We start from the raw sequence: 18,947 nt of genomic DNA on the forward strand, positions 1-18,947 counted from the left end.
GGATTCTTTTGAGTACCAGTCTGATTGACAATATTTCAAACAGTAAGCTATGCAAACAATGTGGTTCTATCCCGCTTTCTAGGGCTATAATGAGAGAGAGATTGAGATAGATAGGACACATTCTGCAGATGAAGGATGACAGATTACCACAGGATCGTTCTTTGGCCAACCGTCTAGGGCAAGACAAAAAGCAGGTCGTCCCTGAATGGAGCGGAAAGAGATCTTAAGGAAGGATTTATCGCAAACTGAAACTTCTTGGGAGGCTTTGAATAGATCAGAATGGAAGAAGAGCGTGCGTAGCTGTGTTGGCCTAGGGGGGCGCGATGTCACAGTGATTTGTTAGTAGTACTAGTAAATTCTTTCATTCAAAGGATTTTATCCTTTTCTTTCTTATTTAAACGAGAAGAATCCATTGATATGCTTTTTGGTGGAAATTTTTATGCATTTATACTGACTTGCAAATCGTATTCTGGAATTTTTCTTAACCTCATGTGTCACAGCTCTTCCAGTCCCCTCAGGGAAGGGGATTAACCTTCTGGTTGGCACGTAGATGTTGAGAATCCTATTGCTATGCGTATATGTAATTCCGACGATGACAGCCTGAACGATATCATGATATCTGTCCCAGAATCCTCAGATTTCCAAACTGATGCCCAGTTGAATGATGATTTCAGACTGTTGAAAGAAAATAAAAACACAAAAATCCCCCTGAAATAACACAAAACTCCTGCACCATCCTAGCTATTGAAATCAAGAACAGGCCAATAGTTCTCTTCGCCCCAACCATGAAGGAACAAGCTTTTGCTGTCACTGTTAGCAAAAATGAACCTTTTCAAATCTCTAAGATGCAGTTTCACTGTGAGTTTAAACAGAAACGGCTATTTTACTGCTATACTCTAAGACAGAGAAGATACCTGCAAGGCGATTAATCAAAATAGAATTGGTATTATCTCTGTTAAACATGAATCGTGGAAGCCTCCTCCTCAATATAAACAGAAATAGTCTTTTACAATGTCACAACTGAACTGTCAACAGAAGACTTGAAAGATGGTCTCGTGAATTACAAAGAGGAGATGTTTGAAGGTTCTTGAAGCCCATGGCATGGGTAAGTCTAACTTTAAAGGGCTACAAACTAGTAAGACCGTCCTTTTTATCTTACCAGTTGCTTCCCAATTGGACTCTTTGTTCCCCTTTGGAAAACCGAAAGCTTATAAAACATACCAAGATGCCTCTCAAATGTGCAGTGTTTGAAACTTGGACAAACACCCAAAAACTACAATTCCTTTAATTTAAAGGATCCAAAGTGAATTGGCAACCACCCAAATTCAGTAATGAATAACGACTATCCAATGTGCTCTGGAGTCTGAACTCTCAGGACACAATCGCTTCATTTTTGGTGATTTTAATGCAAATAACCCTCTTTGGGAACAAAAGAGGGTTATTTTTTTCCATTTTCAGTTCAAGTGTTAGAGCCCCACCATCAAAGATCCACCATTTTACCAGCCAACTCAAGGGCGGGAAGCAGCTGATTGTTCACCGTAAATACGATACTTTCCAGGATGGTTCTCTGACTGCAACTGATAACTAAAATTACACGTACGCCTTTTTGTACTCTGTCAAACACTTCTGTGTATTAAAATGCCCTAGTGAAACCTTTCTTCCAGGATGAATTTAATGCAGCACTAAATCACTTAATATTGGGTTTTTTCCACAAGATGATGAGTTTTCCTCATCATGTTAAGAGGTTCCATGATGTCATAAATAATGCCCCCCTGAATTTTTATAATCTCTTTTGAAAAGACCTAAATTTTTTCAGATGCTTGGAAGATTGCCCTTGTGTTTGCTGTCCTGAAACCCACTTAGTCATCCAGTGACCATAAGTCTTACAGACCCATTTCAGTTCTACCTGCCTTTGGTAAAGTCCTTGAAAGGCTTGTCATATCCAAGATTGAATAATTTTCTGAAATCAACGACATCCTTCCAAAAGAGTAAATGGGCTTCAGAAAAGGCATAGTTCCATAGATAACATTACCTGCCTGGAAACTGATATTAGTATCTCTCTTAAAAGTAGACATTTCACAATGGCTCTCCTGCTTAATTGGTCAGTTGCCTATTGCAATGTACGCTATGATAAACTGCTGGAGAATCCCAACTAACCTAGATTTTTCCTACTCCTTCATTGGTTTCATAAAGTCCTTTCTAACCAAAAGAATTTTCTATGTTCAAGTAAATGACCCAAAATGGGAGGCAATTCTTATTACCAAGGGCCTTCCTCTAGGAGATAGTTTGAGCCCTCTCTTTGTCAACCTATATGTATCAGAACTCAAAATATCTCATTCAACATTTGGCCTTTATACTGATGATCTGAATAGTTGGAAGTCTGGGAGGGTCACTGAATTTCTTCAAAGACTTATCCAACAGGATGTAAGATTACGTCGGAGATTTCCTTTAGCGTTTGGTCTCCCAATATCAGTCACTAAAAGCAATGCAATCATATTTACTAATTGTAGAAGAGATCTCTCCATACCAACTAAAATACCATCCAGTGAGACCCCATACTTTAATTCTGTGAAGCTACTTGATATAAAGATATATTCCAAATCGTTATGGGATGAACAGAAATCTAGCGTTAATTCAGAGACTTTTTATACTAAAAAGACTAGCTGGAAGTAAGTGGGTTGGCCCCCAACAATCATATTGGATTTTTACACACTCTTTATCTGTTCCAAATTAAAACACGGGATCCGATTCCTCTCCAAGTGTACCCTACTACTTTTCTAATATGCTAATCTCTTAATCTACCTTTAAGGTCCTTGGATTTTTACAAAAACTCTGCCATTCCAATAGCACAAACACATTCGAACCTGCACAAGCACACTCCTCTGTCTGAATTGTCAATGATATCTTGATTGATGTCCCTAAGAGAAAAAAGCCCTGTCAGAGAGACAAATATTCTTAAAAAATCCAGGGATATGGCAGCAAGAACATAGTATATGGCCCTACTTTTTAAATGAAGTTAGTTTGCCCCAAACCCAATCATCATGGGATCTATTTCTATCTGAGGTTCCGAATTAATGTCAACAAACCACTTATACGTATCCCTTTGCTGAAACCCCTCCTTGGGAAATGTACCTACCATTTTGCCAAGCTGATCTTGCTCCAACCAATAAAAACCTAAAACCCAACCCTATGGTGCAGAGCATTTTTGCTGAAGATAACTCTAAGCTAGCAGCTCCATGTATACTACTTGTGTTTGCAGCAGGACCAAACACTTTTCTGCCTCACTTGGCATCTGGAATTTAGATACTGCATGGAAATTTATTTAACCGTAAGCTCCCCAGGCTCATAGCTATTGTAGCTGCATGTATATCCTCTCAGAACCTTAATCTTTACTCCTTCCCACTTGGTTCCTCCATTTTATGTGCTACATTGTGCGCCATCGACTTTAACTTTAACAGACTCAATCTACAACATGCTGGCTCTAAAACAAAAATAAAATTGCTGGTGATAACATAGGACCAAATTAACATTAAAAGGTGGCTTCTGAACTTTCGGAAAAAAGGCAATCAGATATATTTATAACAAGTCCAAAGATGCAACAACATCAATTATAACAAAACAGTAGAGCTACTAGGCGCCAAGGCCACCTCCTTAACCCCAAGCTCATGCTCCAACCTAAATACAAGTCAAATAATCAGGCAAACAAGCCACAGCAAACAGTCATCACCATCTTTCCACTCAAAACTTTGTACAATTCTATATTTCAGGCTAAAATCTGGTGCCCTTGTTCTCAAAAGTATTCTACCTAAATATAGGTTACATCATTGTCCACTATGTGCACTTACTTCTTAGCTAATGAAACAATCCAGCATGTCTTGTTAAAATGTCAGCACCATTATGAGGAGACCATTGCCCTCAATGGCTAGTGCTCCTTGGCTAAAATACAAGACACATTCAATGCATTTCTGAATTCTAGACTGACTCCTTGTCATGATAAAATGGTATTTAAGTCATCCACTGAAATACTAAAGAGGGGACAAGCCTACCAGCATTTTCCTTAATGCTACAAGTGTATGGCACCCAAACTGCCTAGTTTAATAGGCCATAATCATGCCCCATTGCTGTAGCCAGCACAGTAAAGAGATGAAATAACTTGTCTCTGGTGTTCTTAGACATCATGTATTAAGAATAAGAAGATTCCATCTTACTTGGATTAGAGTACATTTTGGATTCATATAAATTTAGTCTCTCTATTCAGCATCAAACGTCATTAAATCAAATAAATATAGATTGAGAGACAAAATACCAACAGGGTCATTTACACACAATCAATATGATTTCCAAAACAAATTATTCACTGAGCTTTGATGACAGACCATAAACATATTCTATATTCCTTTATATCAGCATAAAACTTGCTGGACATATAAACATTGGTGCCAATTTGCAAAAATGTGGAGGAAGGGCAAGTTTTTTTTTAAATAAGAATTCTGGAAAAGTAATGAAAACCCAAATTGCCACCCCTGTATATACACCAGCAAAAAAATTCTAAGACAAGATCATCTTGAAAAAATGGACTGTACTGGTTTGTGACACCTCAAAATAGGCAAAACATGTTAACTAGGCTCAGTGGACCTTATTGAGGACAATTAATCTTTAATCATTTTGAATATGACTGTATCATTTGTATTGCAAATATTTCTGTTTTGGCTGATCTGTATGAAAATTTTGCAGCATATGAACAGGTCTAAGTGAACCCCAGTTAAGACAAAAAAGGAAACAGATCTGTTTTCAATGAATATTCATAGTTGTTTTTTGTTAAGACAACAAAATAGCACTCTTTTATAAATGATCTTGATGTAAATTTGTTCAAACAAAAACAGTTCCAACAAAAAAACATAGACTTTTATTAAAAAGGTGGATTTAGAAAATAAAAATCCCTGCCCCTTCTACCAGAAATACAATACTAATGGTATAGGCCTATTAAATATTATTGCAAAAAGATAGTGCTGGTTGAACATTTAGACTGAGCATTCAAATTATAGCCGAAAATACATGCCCAAATCAACATTTTAATTTTAATCAGAAAACTGAAGCATTTGCCAAATATTCCTGCAATTAATCTACAATGAAAATAAGTCAACTAAAAAACTAACAGAAGGTAATTTAAGAAATGTTTTAAAAAAAGCAAAGTTTTCCAAATGAAAATAAAGAGCCAAATTAAACATAAAATGAGCCAAAATAAAGCCATATGGAACAAAATTTAAACTTAAAATGAACAGAAATTGCTATGTGTGAATAAATGAATCCCAGAACAAACTAAAATTCACATGAATAATTACATAAGATATAAAGATAGTAGATACTGCAATGGATGAATAGATGGATCCTAAAATGAACAAAATTTGTAGTCCAATTCTTATTTGCAGTAGCTCTCCTTTGTAAACCTTGAATAGCATTGTGGTATTATTTTGTCGTTTTTTTTTTTTTTAAAGAAAACGCAATTTTTTTCAGTAAATAATAAATGCTGCTCTTGCCCTAATTTTTGAAAAAACTAAACTCATAATTCATGAAAATATCCAACGTTGTAGTCTGAAAGTTCATGTGTAATATGCTGCTTCTTCTCAAAACAATCACAAACATAGCCATTAACAAACTTGGAATATGTATTAAAAGGCGTATAAAGTGGTATGTTAAGTTTTGCCTAGCAAAGCAGTAAATAAACTGTAAATGTATTCCTTGACTGTGTCCCATCTCTTCCTTAATACCTGGACATTAACATAAGTTTGATGACTTTTTTTTATATTGTTATTATTTGGGAAAGTGTTACAGAGAAACAATTGCAAATTACTTAGAACCAACAAAATCACTTAAAGTTTCTCCTTTACCCTGGTGCTATATACAGGCATTAGAGATGGAGGGAGGGGCAATAATATAAATAGACTTAAATCTATTCTGATAATAAAATGAACTCATGTTTCCTGTATTTAATTATATAAAATTTTGGTTTTAAGTATTTCGTTCAGAATGGGACATAAACAAAAATGTTAATGTGTAATGACAATAAAACTCTTGTTTCCTTTGGTAAATTGTGGTGCTTTCTGTTTCTTTACTTATAACCATGGTTCTTTCTCTCTTTCCATCTATTTTTTTTTTTTATATTCTTAATTAAAAGCGTCAATTACGATTTGTGGACTGATGCGTAGGGGCTTCCCGAGGCTCATTTTATTGGGGGGGGGGGAGCGATCTTTTTAAATAATACCGAATTGCTACCTGATTTATACCGAATTTTCTGCAGAAATCAAGAATTTAGCTAAATTTTGGCCGATTTTGCAAAATTTCTGGTGAAATTTTCGCCTTTGGTGAAAGTGTTACCAAATGCCAAAAAGTAGCGTGGGCGGCGCTCCCCTCCCCACCCCCTTCGGGACGCCCCTGCCGATGCGATTGAGGATTCTCACATATTTTCTTATAGTATTTTAACAGATAAATAAACTGCAAGTCAAAAGTTTATCAAATAATATCTTTTCTCCTAAAACCCAGCACAAAATCCTACACTTTCACAGCATTTTTGGTTAGCTAAATTTTTCAGATTATCCAGCCTGTGATGCTACTGTGAACGAAAAACCCAACGAAAATCTTACAACTTATCAAGGATAAAATATGAATTCCGTCCACCTAAATATTTCTTGAAATCTTCATCTTAGTACTCTTAGCCTGGGTAGTAGCAATAGTTGTATGCGCATTAGTAGCAGTATGCGCATAGTACCTTTGGTTTCTTCAAAATCCCCTTTAGCACAAGCTCAAAGTTTCAACTTAATATCATCAAATGTTCCTGAAGCATTTCTGATATGTCGTTTTTTGCAACTGGGACATTCAAATCATCAACACAATCAAAATCTTGGAAAGGTTTACATTACCATTTGATTCTATGCTCCCCCATAACCTTTACTTTCCAGAGTAAATCAAAACTATATTATTTATTTACACTGGAATGCATAAAGACAGAAAATTAAGCTAAAGCATATCCATTTTGCCCTTTTAATTTTACTATTTGATTTGGGGTCCAATGCTACAGTGTCGTTAAGCCGTGTCTCAGTTTGTATAGTGAGAGAACTGATTTTTCTTTTTTCTTTTACTGAAATCAAGAAATCACTGGAAATACTGGAGATGTCTAAATAAATTAATTTCGTTTTTTTACAAGTGTGACAATTACTTTCTATTTGGGCATTTGTATCTACATTGGTATTACAGCTTGTAGTTTTGAGATGATTATAATAACACGCCTCAAGATTCTCTAGTAGATACTGTAAGCTTTTAAGTAGGCAGATCAGCTGGACAAACATTAGCATACATTTTAAGGTGTCTCTAGCTCAGATTTCAAACACATAGACAATAAATTTCTATTAGATTAATTAAACACCAAGCATCGCAGTTTGCCAATGAATCAATCTTTTATTTTTGAAAAAAAAATCAAGTTGTCTTTTTTTATTTTTATTTTCTTGTTCTATCACTCCAGTTTGAAATAAATTGTTTAATTTCTTTTATATCTCACACTGTCCAAACTTACAGTTTTCCAGCCTCCCTAGAAACGTCAAGTATCTACATATTCTAAAGCCATGCCGTTTTCCACCATACCACTGCAGTATTAGTGTCAGTGTGCTGCCCCCACTTCCAAAAGAAAGGCCATAGTGTGATGGCGTTTGGACACCAACAGAAATTGCTATGTGTGAATAAATGAAAACCAGAACAAACTAAAATTCAAATGAATAATTACATAAAACATAAAGGTAGTAGATACTGCAATGGATGAATAGATGGATCCTAAAATGAACAAAATTTGTAGTCCAATTCTTATTTGCAGTAGCTCTCCTTTGTAAACCTTGAATAGCATTGTGGTATTATTTTGTTGTTTTTTTTTTAAACAAAACGCAATTTTTTTTTCAGTAAAGAACAAATGCTGCTCTTGCCCTAATAAGGTTTAGGGAGGGGACAATAGCCTTACTCTTATTTTTGGTCTGTTTATTTTAAGTTTGACTTGGTTAATCATTTTAATCTTTCCTTGTTTTAGTATTCATCTATCCCTCTATAGCAGTATCTGTAATCTTTATGTTTGTTTTGGATTTCTTTAATCATTCAGAGTAAATTCCATTTATTTTTACCTACTACTAACAAGTCATCACCAAGCACCAAGCAGCCTGAGGCCAACACAGCTATGCACACTCCTCTGGCTGTTAACTTTTCTTTGAAAAAATCCTTTTTTAGGAAAGCAATTTTTAAAGTAATGGGAAGTAAAGAGCTATTCCTTACCTGGTATTTTTCAAAAATTAAATATGGGTTGAAGTACAGCTGAAAAGGGGTTACCAGCTGCAATTCCTAAAAATAGAAAGTTATTATAATAGCCAAAACCTTCTTTTTGCTCTATATTATTCTTTATTTATTATTCTTTGGTAGTGTATTCAAGCTTACACTTTCTTTTCTTTTTTTACAGTTATTATCTGACTTATCAGGTAAAATCAGGCTTGATTATTATTGTACTTGTAAATATATTCATGCTCTTCTGCATAGGTTCAACCAGTTATTTTTCTGAAGCTGTTTCCTTCATCAGCTCTGGGGGGGGTCCCTACAATCTTGGGAAGGGACTGAAGAATTATGCAATACTGAAACAACTCTGGGAGGTAAGGCAGTAAGGAGGTAAGGCAAGGTAAGGAGGTAAGGCAGGCAGTTTACACCATGAAATCTGCCAAGAACTATTATATGATTGGTCTGATGTAGCAAATAGTTTTCAATTTTCAATTAGTCAATTAAGCAATAATTTATTCATTTAATTCAATTAAATTTAAGGTAGATAAATTTATAGGTCAAAATAAGCTATATAGAAGACATCAATTCAAAAAATGAAAATGACTAAAGACTAAACTACTATCATTATAGCCACTATAACATAAATGTTTTGGAGGAAAACAAAGGAGAATTTTTTCAGATGGATTAAAATTTTTAGCAACTATTTGTAGATCATAAGTTTTAAAGAATATGTAAACATTTTATACTTAACACAGTATTTAATACAAAAAATTTAACTAGTGTTATTAAGGTCAAAAAAGGTAACTGCTCATTCTTAAGCCTGAAATATATCTGTACTTCACATGGAATTTTACAAACATACTAGACAAAACAGCATGACATAATACCAGCCTTCCCTTAGTTGCAAAACCTGTAATTATCATGGTTAAATAGTTGACAAGTGAGTTAAACATTACAAAGAAGACTAATAAACCTTTACATTTTTTGCTACTGGTGCATAATATTGACACTTTTATATATTGTACAAGGAAACCAGTCACAAAAAACCTGTCAAACAAGCTATTCCCAAGAGACCACTAACATAAATGACTGCAAAGCCATGGTTTCTCAATTAGTTACAATATTTAAACAATTGTTTTTTGGGGTTTAAAGGGGGAAAAGGTACCTAAGTTAGGTTACGTATTTAAAATATGCTATGCTTTACCCCCACCCCCCTGATTTGCAAATATATAGCCCAAATTTGCTTCTAAATTATTATATATTCATCCTATTTTATTTTATTTCGTTAGCATTAACCAAACTTGACTTTGTAGAAGTGTCTGTATTATGCACAAGTACCCATTTTTTATTACCATTTTTTTAAGATAACTATAATCCAACAAGGAAACATGGCTGATGTAAGATTTCTTTGCCTTGAATTAGCCTTGTAATTTCTAAACTTGTTGATTTTGCTTGAATACCAAAAAAAAAAACACAAGGATAACTTAAGCTTTAATCAACTCTTGTTATGAATGCTTAAAACAAGCCAAATTATTAGCTCAGCCAGAAGAAAAATGTAGACACAAAAAGCACCATGCTCTTTTTTTAGCTTGAGGCTTTGCAGCATTGAGTTTCTTCATCTCTCTGGCCTAAATTAGCTTAGTTTGACTTATAAAATTGGAAGCATTATATTTTTACTGGAAGGATTATGTTTTTTTTTTACAAAAACAGGCTTGAATAATAGAACAAATAACCTGATGACTTATTGTTTAGAGATGTGTTTTATATTTTAATTTGTATTATGTGCATAAATATTGTACAATAAATGAATTTAGCTCTATTAGGCTATATTATGCATGACTTTTGGTTTGACTCCAGATTTTAGTAGTATTCCTGCTGTCCCCCAAAAAAATTACTTGCTAAAAATTGTATTTTTACAAGCTAATAGAAGTTTGTTAACTGAAATAGTGAAGAATTTATCTAAAAAATTGTGTTATTGATAGCATCAAAGGAAGCATTTTGAAACACAAAAATGAAACTTATCCAAGGATTTGGCTTGTTATCAGCCTGGTGTCCATATCAAGGCAACCAAGATTTCCCTAACTATCATCTTGTTTTGAAAGCTTATTTTCAAAGTTGATGGTTTGGAGCAAGCTTGAATCTAGGATGTATCTTGTAATTGCCTTATTTTAAGGCTAGTTTAAAGCATATTACACCTTATCTTATTATATCTAATGCACCTTATATATTTGAAATAAGAATATTTTTTACTATTTTGCTTCTATAGCCTAGTGTTAAGTTTTCAATGAGGAATTGAATGGCACCATTCTTTGGTTAAAATAGAGTTTTGTTCACAGGGTGAATCTTTACAAAATACTAGGGTTATTTCTACCCAATTTTTGTCTTACAGGTAAAATAAACTGGCTAGGCTACCTTACATATTTACAGCAGCATAAATGAAGGAGAGCATTGATATTAAAAACAGCTCAATGTTTGGCAGTAGATCTATTTTGGTAAAATTCTACTTTAGCTACTTTTGGCTATCTTGGAAAGGAGTTAGGTAAGGAAAATGAAACTTTTAGGGATAGGCCTACATGCTAAAGTATGTCCTGGGAAGGTATTTTGAAGTATCTACCTCCACTCCTTCTCCCTCTAGTGGGTCCTGAAATTTGCCTACTTGACAGGTAAATTTTGTCAAATTTCAACCTACTGAAATTTTGACAAAACAACATTTTACTTTAATTTTCAGTTAGCCTATCCATTTCTTTTTCTCTGGCTTTAGTTCTGGAAATGTGATTCCTGTTATTTGAGTAGGCTAAAATTTTAAGCCATATTAATGGGGTTTTTTTTTCAAAATTTAGGAAATGTATTTGCATATCTTTAAAACCTTATAAATTGGGACTGAGCAAAGTTGTGAAGCTGAAAACAATTTTGTTGTACTTCATTTAAGCAGAAGATCTAGGCCAGGCCTATTTTGCAAGGTTTCACTTTTATAAAACACAGATTTTTAAAGTTCATCAAAGGCCAGGACCCTCTAGAGGGAGAAAGAGTGGAAGTAGGTACTTCAAAATACCTTCTCAGGACATAATTGAGTCAATATTTACTAAATCATATTATTGAGTTACAACTAAAATGAATAAAGCCTACCACTCAATGCCTTTTTTTATGCTCTTTCCAAATATAACAATCATTTTGTTGGAAATGAACTTTAGCCCCCCCCCCCCCTATATATACCAATTGAGGGTATATAGGCTATTTGCACATTAAGGGAGTGGGGTAATTTTATTTCTGATGTAAATGAGATTTAAGTTTAAACTTTCTGCCCACCCCCCTAATGTGCAAATATATACCCTGAATTGGTATATATAGGGGTGGGGGCTAAAAATCCTTTCCAACAAAAATGATTAGGCCTATTTTATTTATAAAGTGCATAAAAAAAGGCATCAAGTGGTATATTCACTTTAGTTGTAACCCAATAATATGATTTGGTAAATAATTACCCATACCTTAGTCAGTAGACCATCCCTGAAAGTTTCATTTTCCTAACCTAACCCCTTTCCAAGATAGTCAAAAGTAGCTAAAGCAGAATTTTACCTCTATTTCTTCAACATTTGCTTAATATAGGACAGATATTAGCCTAACTTGTAATTTTAGACAAATCTCTAAGTATAGAAAACTGTGATAGGCCCTAGCCTAGTACTGGCAAAGGGAGATTCTTTAAACTTTAGCCCTCTGCATTTATATTTATCTTTCTGTACTATACATTTAAAAAAAGGTAAGTAGGCCCTAAATGAAAAAAGTGACTGAAGAGCAAAAATTTGGGCTTTGACCGGTAAATATCTACCAAATCAAATTATTGACTTATGCATAAAGTGAATATACCACTTGATGCCTTTTTTTATGCTGATTATAAATATAATAATCATTTATATTGGAAATGAATTTCAGCCCCCCCCCCTATATATGACAATTCAGGGTATATATTTCAACATTAGGGGGGGGGGGATAATCAGAATAAAAAAGGCAGTAAATTTCTACCAAATCATATTATTGAGTTAGGAATAAAGTGAATAGGCCTACACCATTCGATGCCTTTTTTTATGCTGATTACAAATATATATAATCATTTCTATCGGAAATTAATTTCAGCCCCCCCCCCCTATATATGCCAATTCAGGATTAGGTTGTAGGGTACATATTTTGAAGTACATATCTCCTCTCCTTCTCTCTCTAGAGGATCCTGAAATTTGCCTACATGACAGGTCTATACCTATTGAAATTTTGACAAAACAACATTTTACCTTAATTTTCAGTTAGGCCTATAAGATTCTTTTTCTCTGGCTTTAGTTCTGAAAATACAATTCCTGTTATTTGAGTAGTATTTTAAGCCATATCAATGTTCATTTTCAAAATTTAGAAAATGTATTTGCATATCTTTAAAACTCTATAAATCAGGATTGAGCAAAGTTTTGAAGCTGAAAACAATTTTGTTGGACTTCATTTTAAGCAAAAGATCTATATTACAAGGTTTCACTTTTATAACACACAGATTTTTAAAGGTCATCAAAAGTCAGGACCCTCTAGAGAGAGAAGGAGTAGATGTAGACAATTCAAAATACTTTTCATGGACATACTTTAGCCTGCAGACCTATCCCTGAAAGTTTCATTTTCCTAATCAAACTCCTTTCCAAGATAGCCAAAAGTAGCTAAAGTAGAATTTTACCGGTTGTAGAAATATACAGCCAACTCAGAATTGGCATAGGCTATAGCCTATGGGAGGGTGGTCAAAATTCATTTCCAATAGAAATGATTACTATTTTTGTAATCAGCATAAAAAAAGCATCGAGTGGTATATTCACTTTATGCTTAAGTCAATAATATGATTTGGTAGATATTTACCCTTTGACCACCCTATGGGGATTGATAAACTAGGCCTAGCCTTAAAAGAAGTAATTCACTCACAACAGCTAAAGTTGTAATTGCACATGCTGTTAAATAAGTTCTTGTGACAGGAGGTATTAACAGATATTCCTGTCTTAATTGCTGAGCCATTTTATTTATAACAATTTAAGCTGCTTCTATTTTCTACTAAGCATGATGTGTTATTTATAAAAGACAATATACAGTGCCATCTATATACAGAAAGTTTTTTAAGAAACCACAGATCGTAGAAACTTGAGTTTGAAACAAACAATCCCTTGACGTGGAATGCACCCAAAGCTCAAATTAACTTTCCGATTTAAAGCTCATTAGCATTGAATTCCAATACAGTTTTTTCTTAAAGAGTTAAAGTATTCCCAGCTTGACACTTTGTTTTGAGATTATATATGACGGAATTGATTCAGTGATTTACCTCGTAAGAAAAAAACGTTGATTGTTTGTCAATAAATTAATTTGAAGAACAAAGTTACGGAGGCAGGGGGGGGGGGTGTACATTAAAGAAAAACACTTTTAGGAATGATTTGATATAACTTTTTTTCGAGTGGTTTTCAAAGTTTTATAGTGTTTCCTTCTGAGGGACAAGCCACTAAACTAGAACCTATGTTTGTGTAGGTTATATAAATAGCAATCCAAACTATGGATTCTTATAGAAATTAACTAAAAAAAACAAGTTTTTTTTAACTGAAAGTAAGGTGCGACATTAAAACTTAAAACTAACAGAAATTATTCCGTATATGAAAGGGGCTGTCCCCTCCTCACCGCCTCGCTCTTTCTGCTAAAGTTTTATATTGTTTTAAAAAATAAAGTTGTAAGACAGAGTCAAACTTTAGCGTAAAGAGCGAGGCGTTGAGGAGGGGACAGCCCCTTTCATATACGGAATAATTTCTGTTCGTTTCAAGTTTTAATGTCGCTCCTTACTTTCAGTTAAAAAAACTTGTTTTTTATATTTAATTTCTGAACGTTTTTGAATTAATGCAGCTTTGATTTTGGCTCACCGTACATTGAATAATTAACACGAAATTCGCATATTAATTTTCCTTTTTTGGCTAATTTGCTTTCTCGAAATTTTGTTCTGACTTAACTTACGAAATACATTACGCAACAAATTTGTATTTTCGTATGTTTTTATTACGTAAATTAGGGACTTCTCTCCCTAGTCAATACCTCGCTCTTTACGAAAAAGTTAGAATTTTGTTCGAATCACAACCCCCTGAACCACAAAGGCCGGTTAACTATAGTAAACAGCTATTTTGAAAGTACTAAAAAACTTCAGCATAAAGATCGAGGTATTGAATAGGGGGGAAACACTCTCATATACGTAATAGTTTCTGTTCGTTTTAAATTTTAATGCTGCTCCTTATTTTCAGTTGAAAAAAACTTGTTTTTTTTTATTGAATTTCTGATCGTTTTTTAAATAATGCTGGGAAATCTGGCACACCCTTCGTAGAAATGTTCCTTCCCCCAAGGAAATATCCCCCATGGAAAGATCCTCCCGTAATCCGTACTCCGACCCCGATCCCCCACTAGAAACAAATTACTCCTGAGAACACCTGTATACTTCCCAATAACCAATATTATATGTAAACAATGAGTAAGGTTTATAACTTGCCGCCCTTTCTCCGGGACCTGTTGGGGATTAAGTCATCCTCAAAGACATATTAATTAAATTTTCCACAAAGATGAATAAAATGGCTATCTAAAAATTTTGATTGGGTGACTTTGGGAAAAAAATGAGCGTGGGAGGGGGGCAAGTTGCCCTCCAATTTTTTTGGTCACTTAAAAAAGGCACCAGAACTTTTAATTTCCGTTCGAATAAGCCCTCTCACGATATTCTAGGACTACTGGATTGATACGATCACCCCTGGGAAAAAAAAAAACAAACAAACAAATAAACACGCATCCGTGATCTTTCTTCTGGCAAAACTACAAAATTCAATATTTTTGCAGATAGGAGCTTGAAACTTCTATAGTAGGGTTCTCTGATACGCTGAATCTGATGGTGTGATTTTCATTTGAGTTCTATGACTTTTAGGGGTTGTTTCTTCCTTTTTCCGAAAATAAGGGAAATTTGCTCAGGCGTAACTTTTGATGAGTAAGACTAAACTTGATGAAACTTCTATATTTGAAATCAGCATTAAAATTTGATTTTTCTTATGTATCTATTGGTATTAAAATTCCGTTTTTTAGAGTTCCGGTTACTATTGAACCGAGTCGCTCCTTACTTACAGTTCGTTGCCACGAACTGTTTGAACACGGAAAACATATAAAATATTATTTTCTTTTTCCATAAAATGGATTGTGTCAATAAAAAAACGAGCAGAAATTAGTTTAAAAAACTTTTTCCACAAAATAATTGTTTTAAAGAAGAGTAAAGAACTTCAAGCATATAACTATCACAGATAACTATCAACAAATACAAAAATGAAGCTCAAAACGAACAGGAGTTGCAATAAATAACAGAGTCAAACTCAAGACAAGCAGATATTTAAATGAATAGAACTGACAGCCCTATGCCTTCCCAAAACCAGAATATAAATTGTGCTTCACTGAAAATATTTTTTTAATGTTTTCACTTTTTTAACTTTAATAAATCAAAATTACTAAGAATTTAAGGAATAAATATAAGCATATGCATATTAAACTGACAATGCACATTTATCTGTATTTTTTTTAGTAAAGTGCAATCATTTTCTGTTCATGAGAAGACATGGGAGTTGTCAGCCCCACCCATGTTAATTTCTGCTTGTTTTGAGTTTGACACCGTTATTTATTGTAACTTCTGTTCATTTTGCGTTTCATTATTTCATTTTTGGTTATTTGTGGTAGTTTTACGCTTGGTAGGTTATTTGATCCTATTTCTGCTCAGTTTTGGTTTAATGGAGTTCTTTCCTTTTCTTTGAAAAATTATTTCGTGAAGAAAGTTTTTTAAATTAATCTCTAAAAAAAACTCTAGGTCTTCTTAATAGCCTTTTAGGATTTTTTTTTTTTTTAAAGTTTAAAGTTGAAATACCTTTGCTCTTGAATAATTCCCCCTCGAATTTTTATGCATCTGAAGTCAACATCAACTACTACCGCCATTACTACTAGCAACTTACTGCATTATCCAACCACCTGTGGTCAATACACTACGCATGCTCCTCGTCCTTCCAAATATATCTAAAGCCTCCATTCTTATACTCTCCAAAGACGTTCCAGCTTCCTTTAAATCGTTCCTTACGACCCTCTCCCATCCCAATCGAGGACGACCAGATTTTTGTCTGGCTCTAGATGATTGGCAAAAAAGACAATATTTGGCAATCTGGCATTCTTCATCCACAAAACGCTTCCTGGCCATCTCAACCTTTCTCTCACTACAGCCTTAAAAATAGAGAAAGAGCTACATTTTTTTTACAACTTACTCTTTGAAATATGTTCAGTCAGACGTGTACCCAAAAGAATATGCAGATAATTTCTCTGGAAAACATCTGAGAAGTCCTCCTCCGTCTTTTTGATCACCCACGTTTCAGAACCATACTTGACCACTGTCATCACTGCAACTTAAAATATTCTAATCTTGGTTCGCAAAATTATCTTCCCATTCGTTCAAACTTTTATCAAGTGATGGAAAATACCCTGGACGTTAGCCATTCTTCTTTTAAGATCTTTACTTCATTCACTATCTTTACTAATGACACTAAATATGTAAGTGACGCTACGTGATCCAACATCACCTCTTCACCTTCACTTATTTCCAGTCTAAAGGGCTCAATCTTCTTACCATAGATTTTCAGACCTATTCTTACACCCTGAAATCTAGAAACCTTCAAAAAATCATTCACTTTGCTAAAGCTTTCATATAGGATATCCAAGTCATCAATATAATCTAAGTCTAAGAAAGTTTTACTTTCCCATTTGATTCCATGCTCCCCCCCCATAGCCTTTACCTTCCAGAACAAATCAAAACTATATTAATCATCAATACTGTAATATAAATTATGGAAAATTAAGCTAAAGCGCTTCTGTTTTGCTCTTTGAATTTTACTATATGATTTGGCGTCCAACCCTACAGTTTTTGTAGGCCCCGTTTTATTTCTTTTAGTGACTCTTCTCAGTTGGGAGATAAAGTTAATAAAAATCCTTTGCATTTGCGAATCAACGTATATTAGAAGAATAGTGCTGTAATACCAAATTAGTACTCGTTTTTCTTTCTTTTTTCTTCTGAAATACGGGAAACACTGGCAATACTGGAAATGTCTAAATAAATTAATTTACTTGTTTTACAAGCGTGACATTTACTTTTTATGAGGGCATCTGCATTGGTATTACAGCTTGTAGTATTGAGATGGGTATAATAACACGTCTGAAGATTCTCTAGTAGTTATTTTGAGCTTGTAGATGGCAGAATAGCTGGATGAGCATTAACATAGAATTAAGGTGTCTATAGCTCAAATTTCAAACACACAGACAGTAAATTTCTTATAGATTAAGTAAACACTACATATTGCAGTTTTTCTTTGAATCAATCTTTTATTTTTTGGAAAAAAATTAAGTAGTTTTTCATTTCTTTTTTGTTCTATCACTTCAACATCAAAAGATTGTTTTATTTTTTTATATCTCTTACTTTCTGAATTAACAGTTTTTTAGCCTCCCTATAAACTTCCAGTATCTACATATTGCAAAGCAAAGCCGTTTTCGACCATGCCACTGCAGTATTAGTCTTATACCTCTGCAGTATTATTATTAGTGCCATTTCCAAAAGAAAGGCCATAGCGTGATGCCGTTGGGACGCCAGGACGTAATCACTAATATCTTATGGCGGATATACAGTGCTTTTGTAATTGTGGCAATTTTTCCAGTTGACACATCAACTAAAGACATTGTATTATAGAAAGTCCTTTTGGTGAGCGTGTCCTAAAGAACCTATTTGTAAAAATTCAACTCATAATTCATGAAAATATCCAACGTTGTTGTCCGAAAGTTAATGTGTGATATGCTGCTTCTTCTCAAAACAATTGCAAACATAGCCATTAACAAACTTGGAATATGCATTAAAAGGCATATAAAGTGGTATGTTAATTTTTGCCTAGCATAGTAGTAAATAAACTGTAAATTTATTCCTTGACTGTGTCCCATCTCGTCCTCAATGCCTGGACATTTACATAAGTTTGATGACTTTTTTTATATTGTTATTATTTGGGAAAGTGTTAAGGAGAAACAATTGCAAATTACTTAGAACCAACAAAATCCCTTAAAGTTTCTCCTTTAGCCTGGTGCTATATACAGGTATTAGAGATGGAGGGAGGGGCAATAATATAGATAGACTTAAATCTATTCTGACAGTAAAATGAACTCATGTTTCCTGTATTTAATGATATAAAATTTTGCTTTTAAGTATTTCGTTCAGAAGGGACATAAACAAAATTGTTAATGTGTAATGACAATAAAACTCTTGTTTCCTTCGGTAAATTGTAGCACTTTCTGTTTCTTTACTTATAAGCATGGTTCTTTCCCTCTTTCCATTTTTCTTTAGATTTTTAATTAAAAGCGTCAATTACGATTTGTGGACCAATACGTAGGGGCGTTCTGAGGCTCATTTTATTAGGGGGAGGGATATTTGTAAATTTTACCGAATCGCTACTTGATTAATGCCAAATTTTCTGCAGAAATCAAGAATTTTGCTCAATTTCAGCCGATTTTGCAAAATTTCTGGCGAAATTTTCGCCTTCGGTGAATGCCAAAAAGTCAGC

At 33.9% G+C, this 18,947-nt stretch overlaps 1 protein-coding gene across 1 annotated transcript in view; it reads right to left on the reverse strand.

Annotated features, from left to right (window-relative positions):
• Der-2 (Derlin 2) overlaps positions 1 to 13,380 on the reverse strand; it is a 36,871-nt gene extending 23,491 nt beyond the window's left edge. The window contains exons 1-2 of the mRNA XM_089089415.1: positions 13,243 to 13,380; positions 8,308 to 8,373 (exon numbers count right to left, since the gene is read on the reverse strand). Coding sequence (XP_088945541.1) covers positions 8,308 to 8,373; positions 13,243 to 13,332 — 156 coding nt within the window. The 5' untranslated portion in view covers positions 13,333 to 13,380. The remainder of the gene's footprint in view (positions 1 to 8,307; positions 8,374 to 13,242) is intronic.
• Between the last annotated feature and the right edge of the window lie 5,567 nt (positions 13,381 to 18,947).

This window comes from Artemia sp. Qi Xiang Cuo, chromosome 5 (genome assembly GCF_049724085.1).
Source record: "Artemia sp. Qi Xiang Cuo chromosome 5, ASM4972408v1, whole genome shotgun sequence".
NCBI classification, from domain to species: domain Eukaryota; kingdom Metazoa; phylum Arthropoda; class Branchiopoda; order Anostraca; family Artemiidae; genus Artemia; species Artemia sp. Qi Xiang Cuo.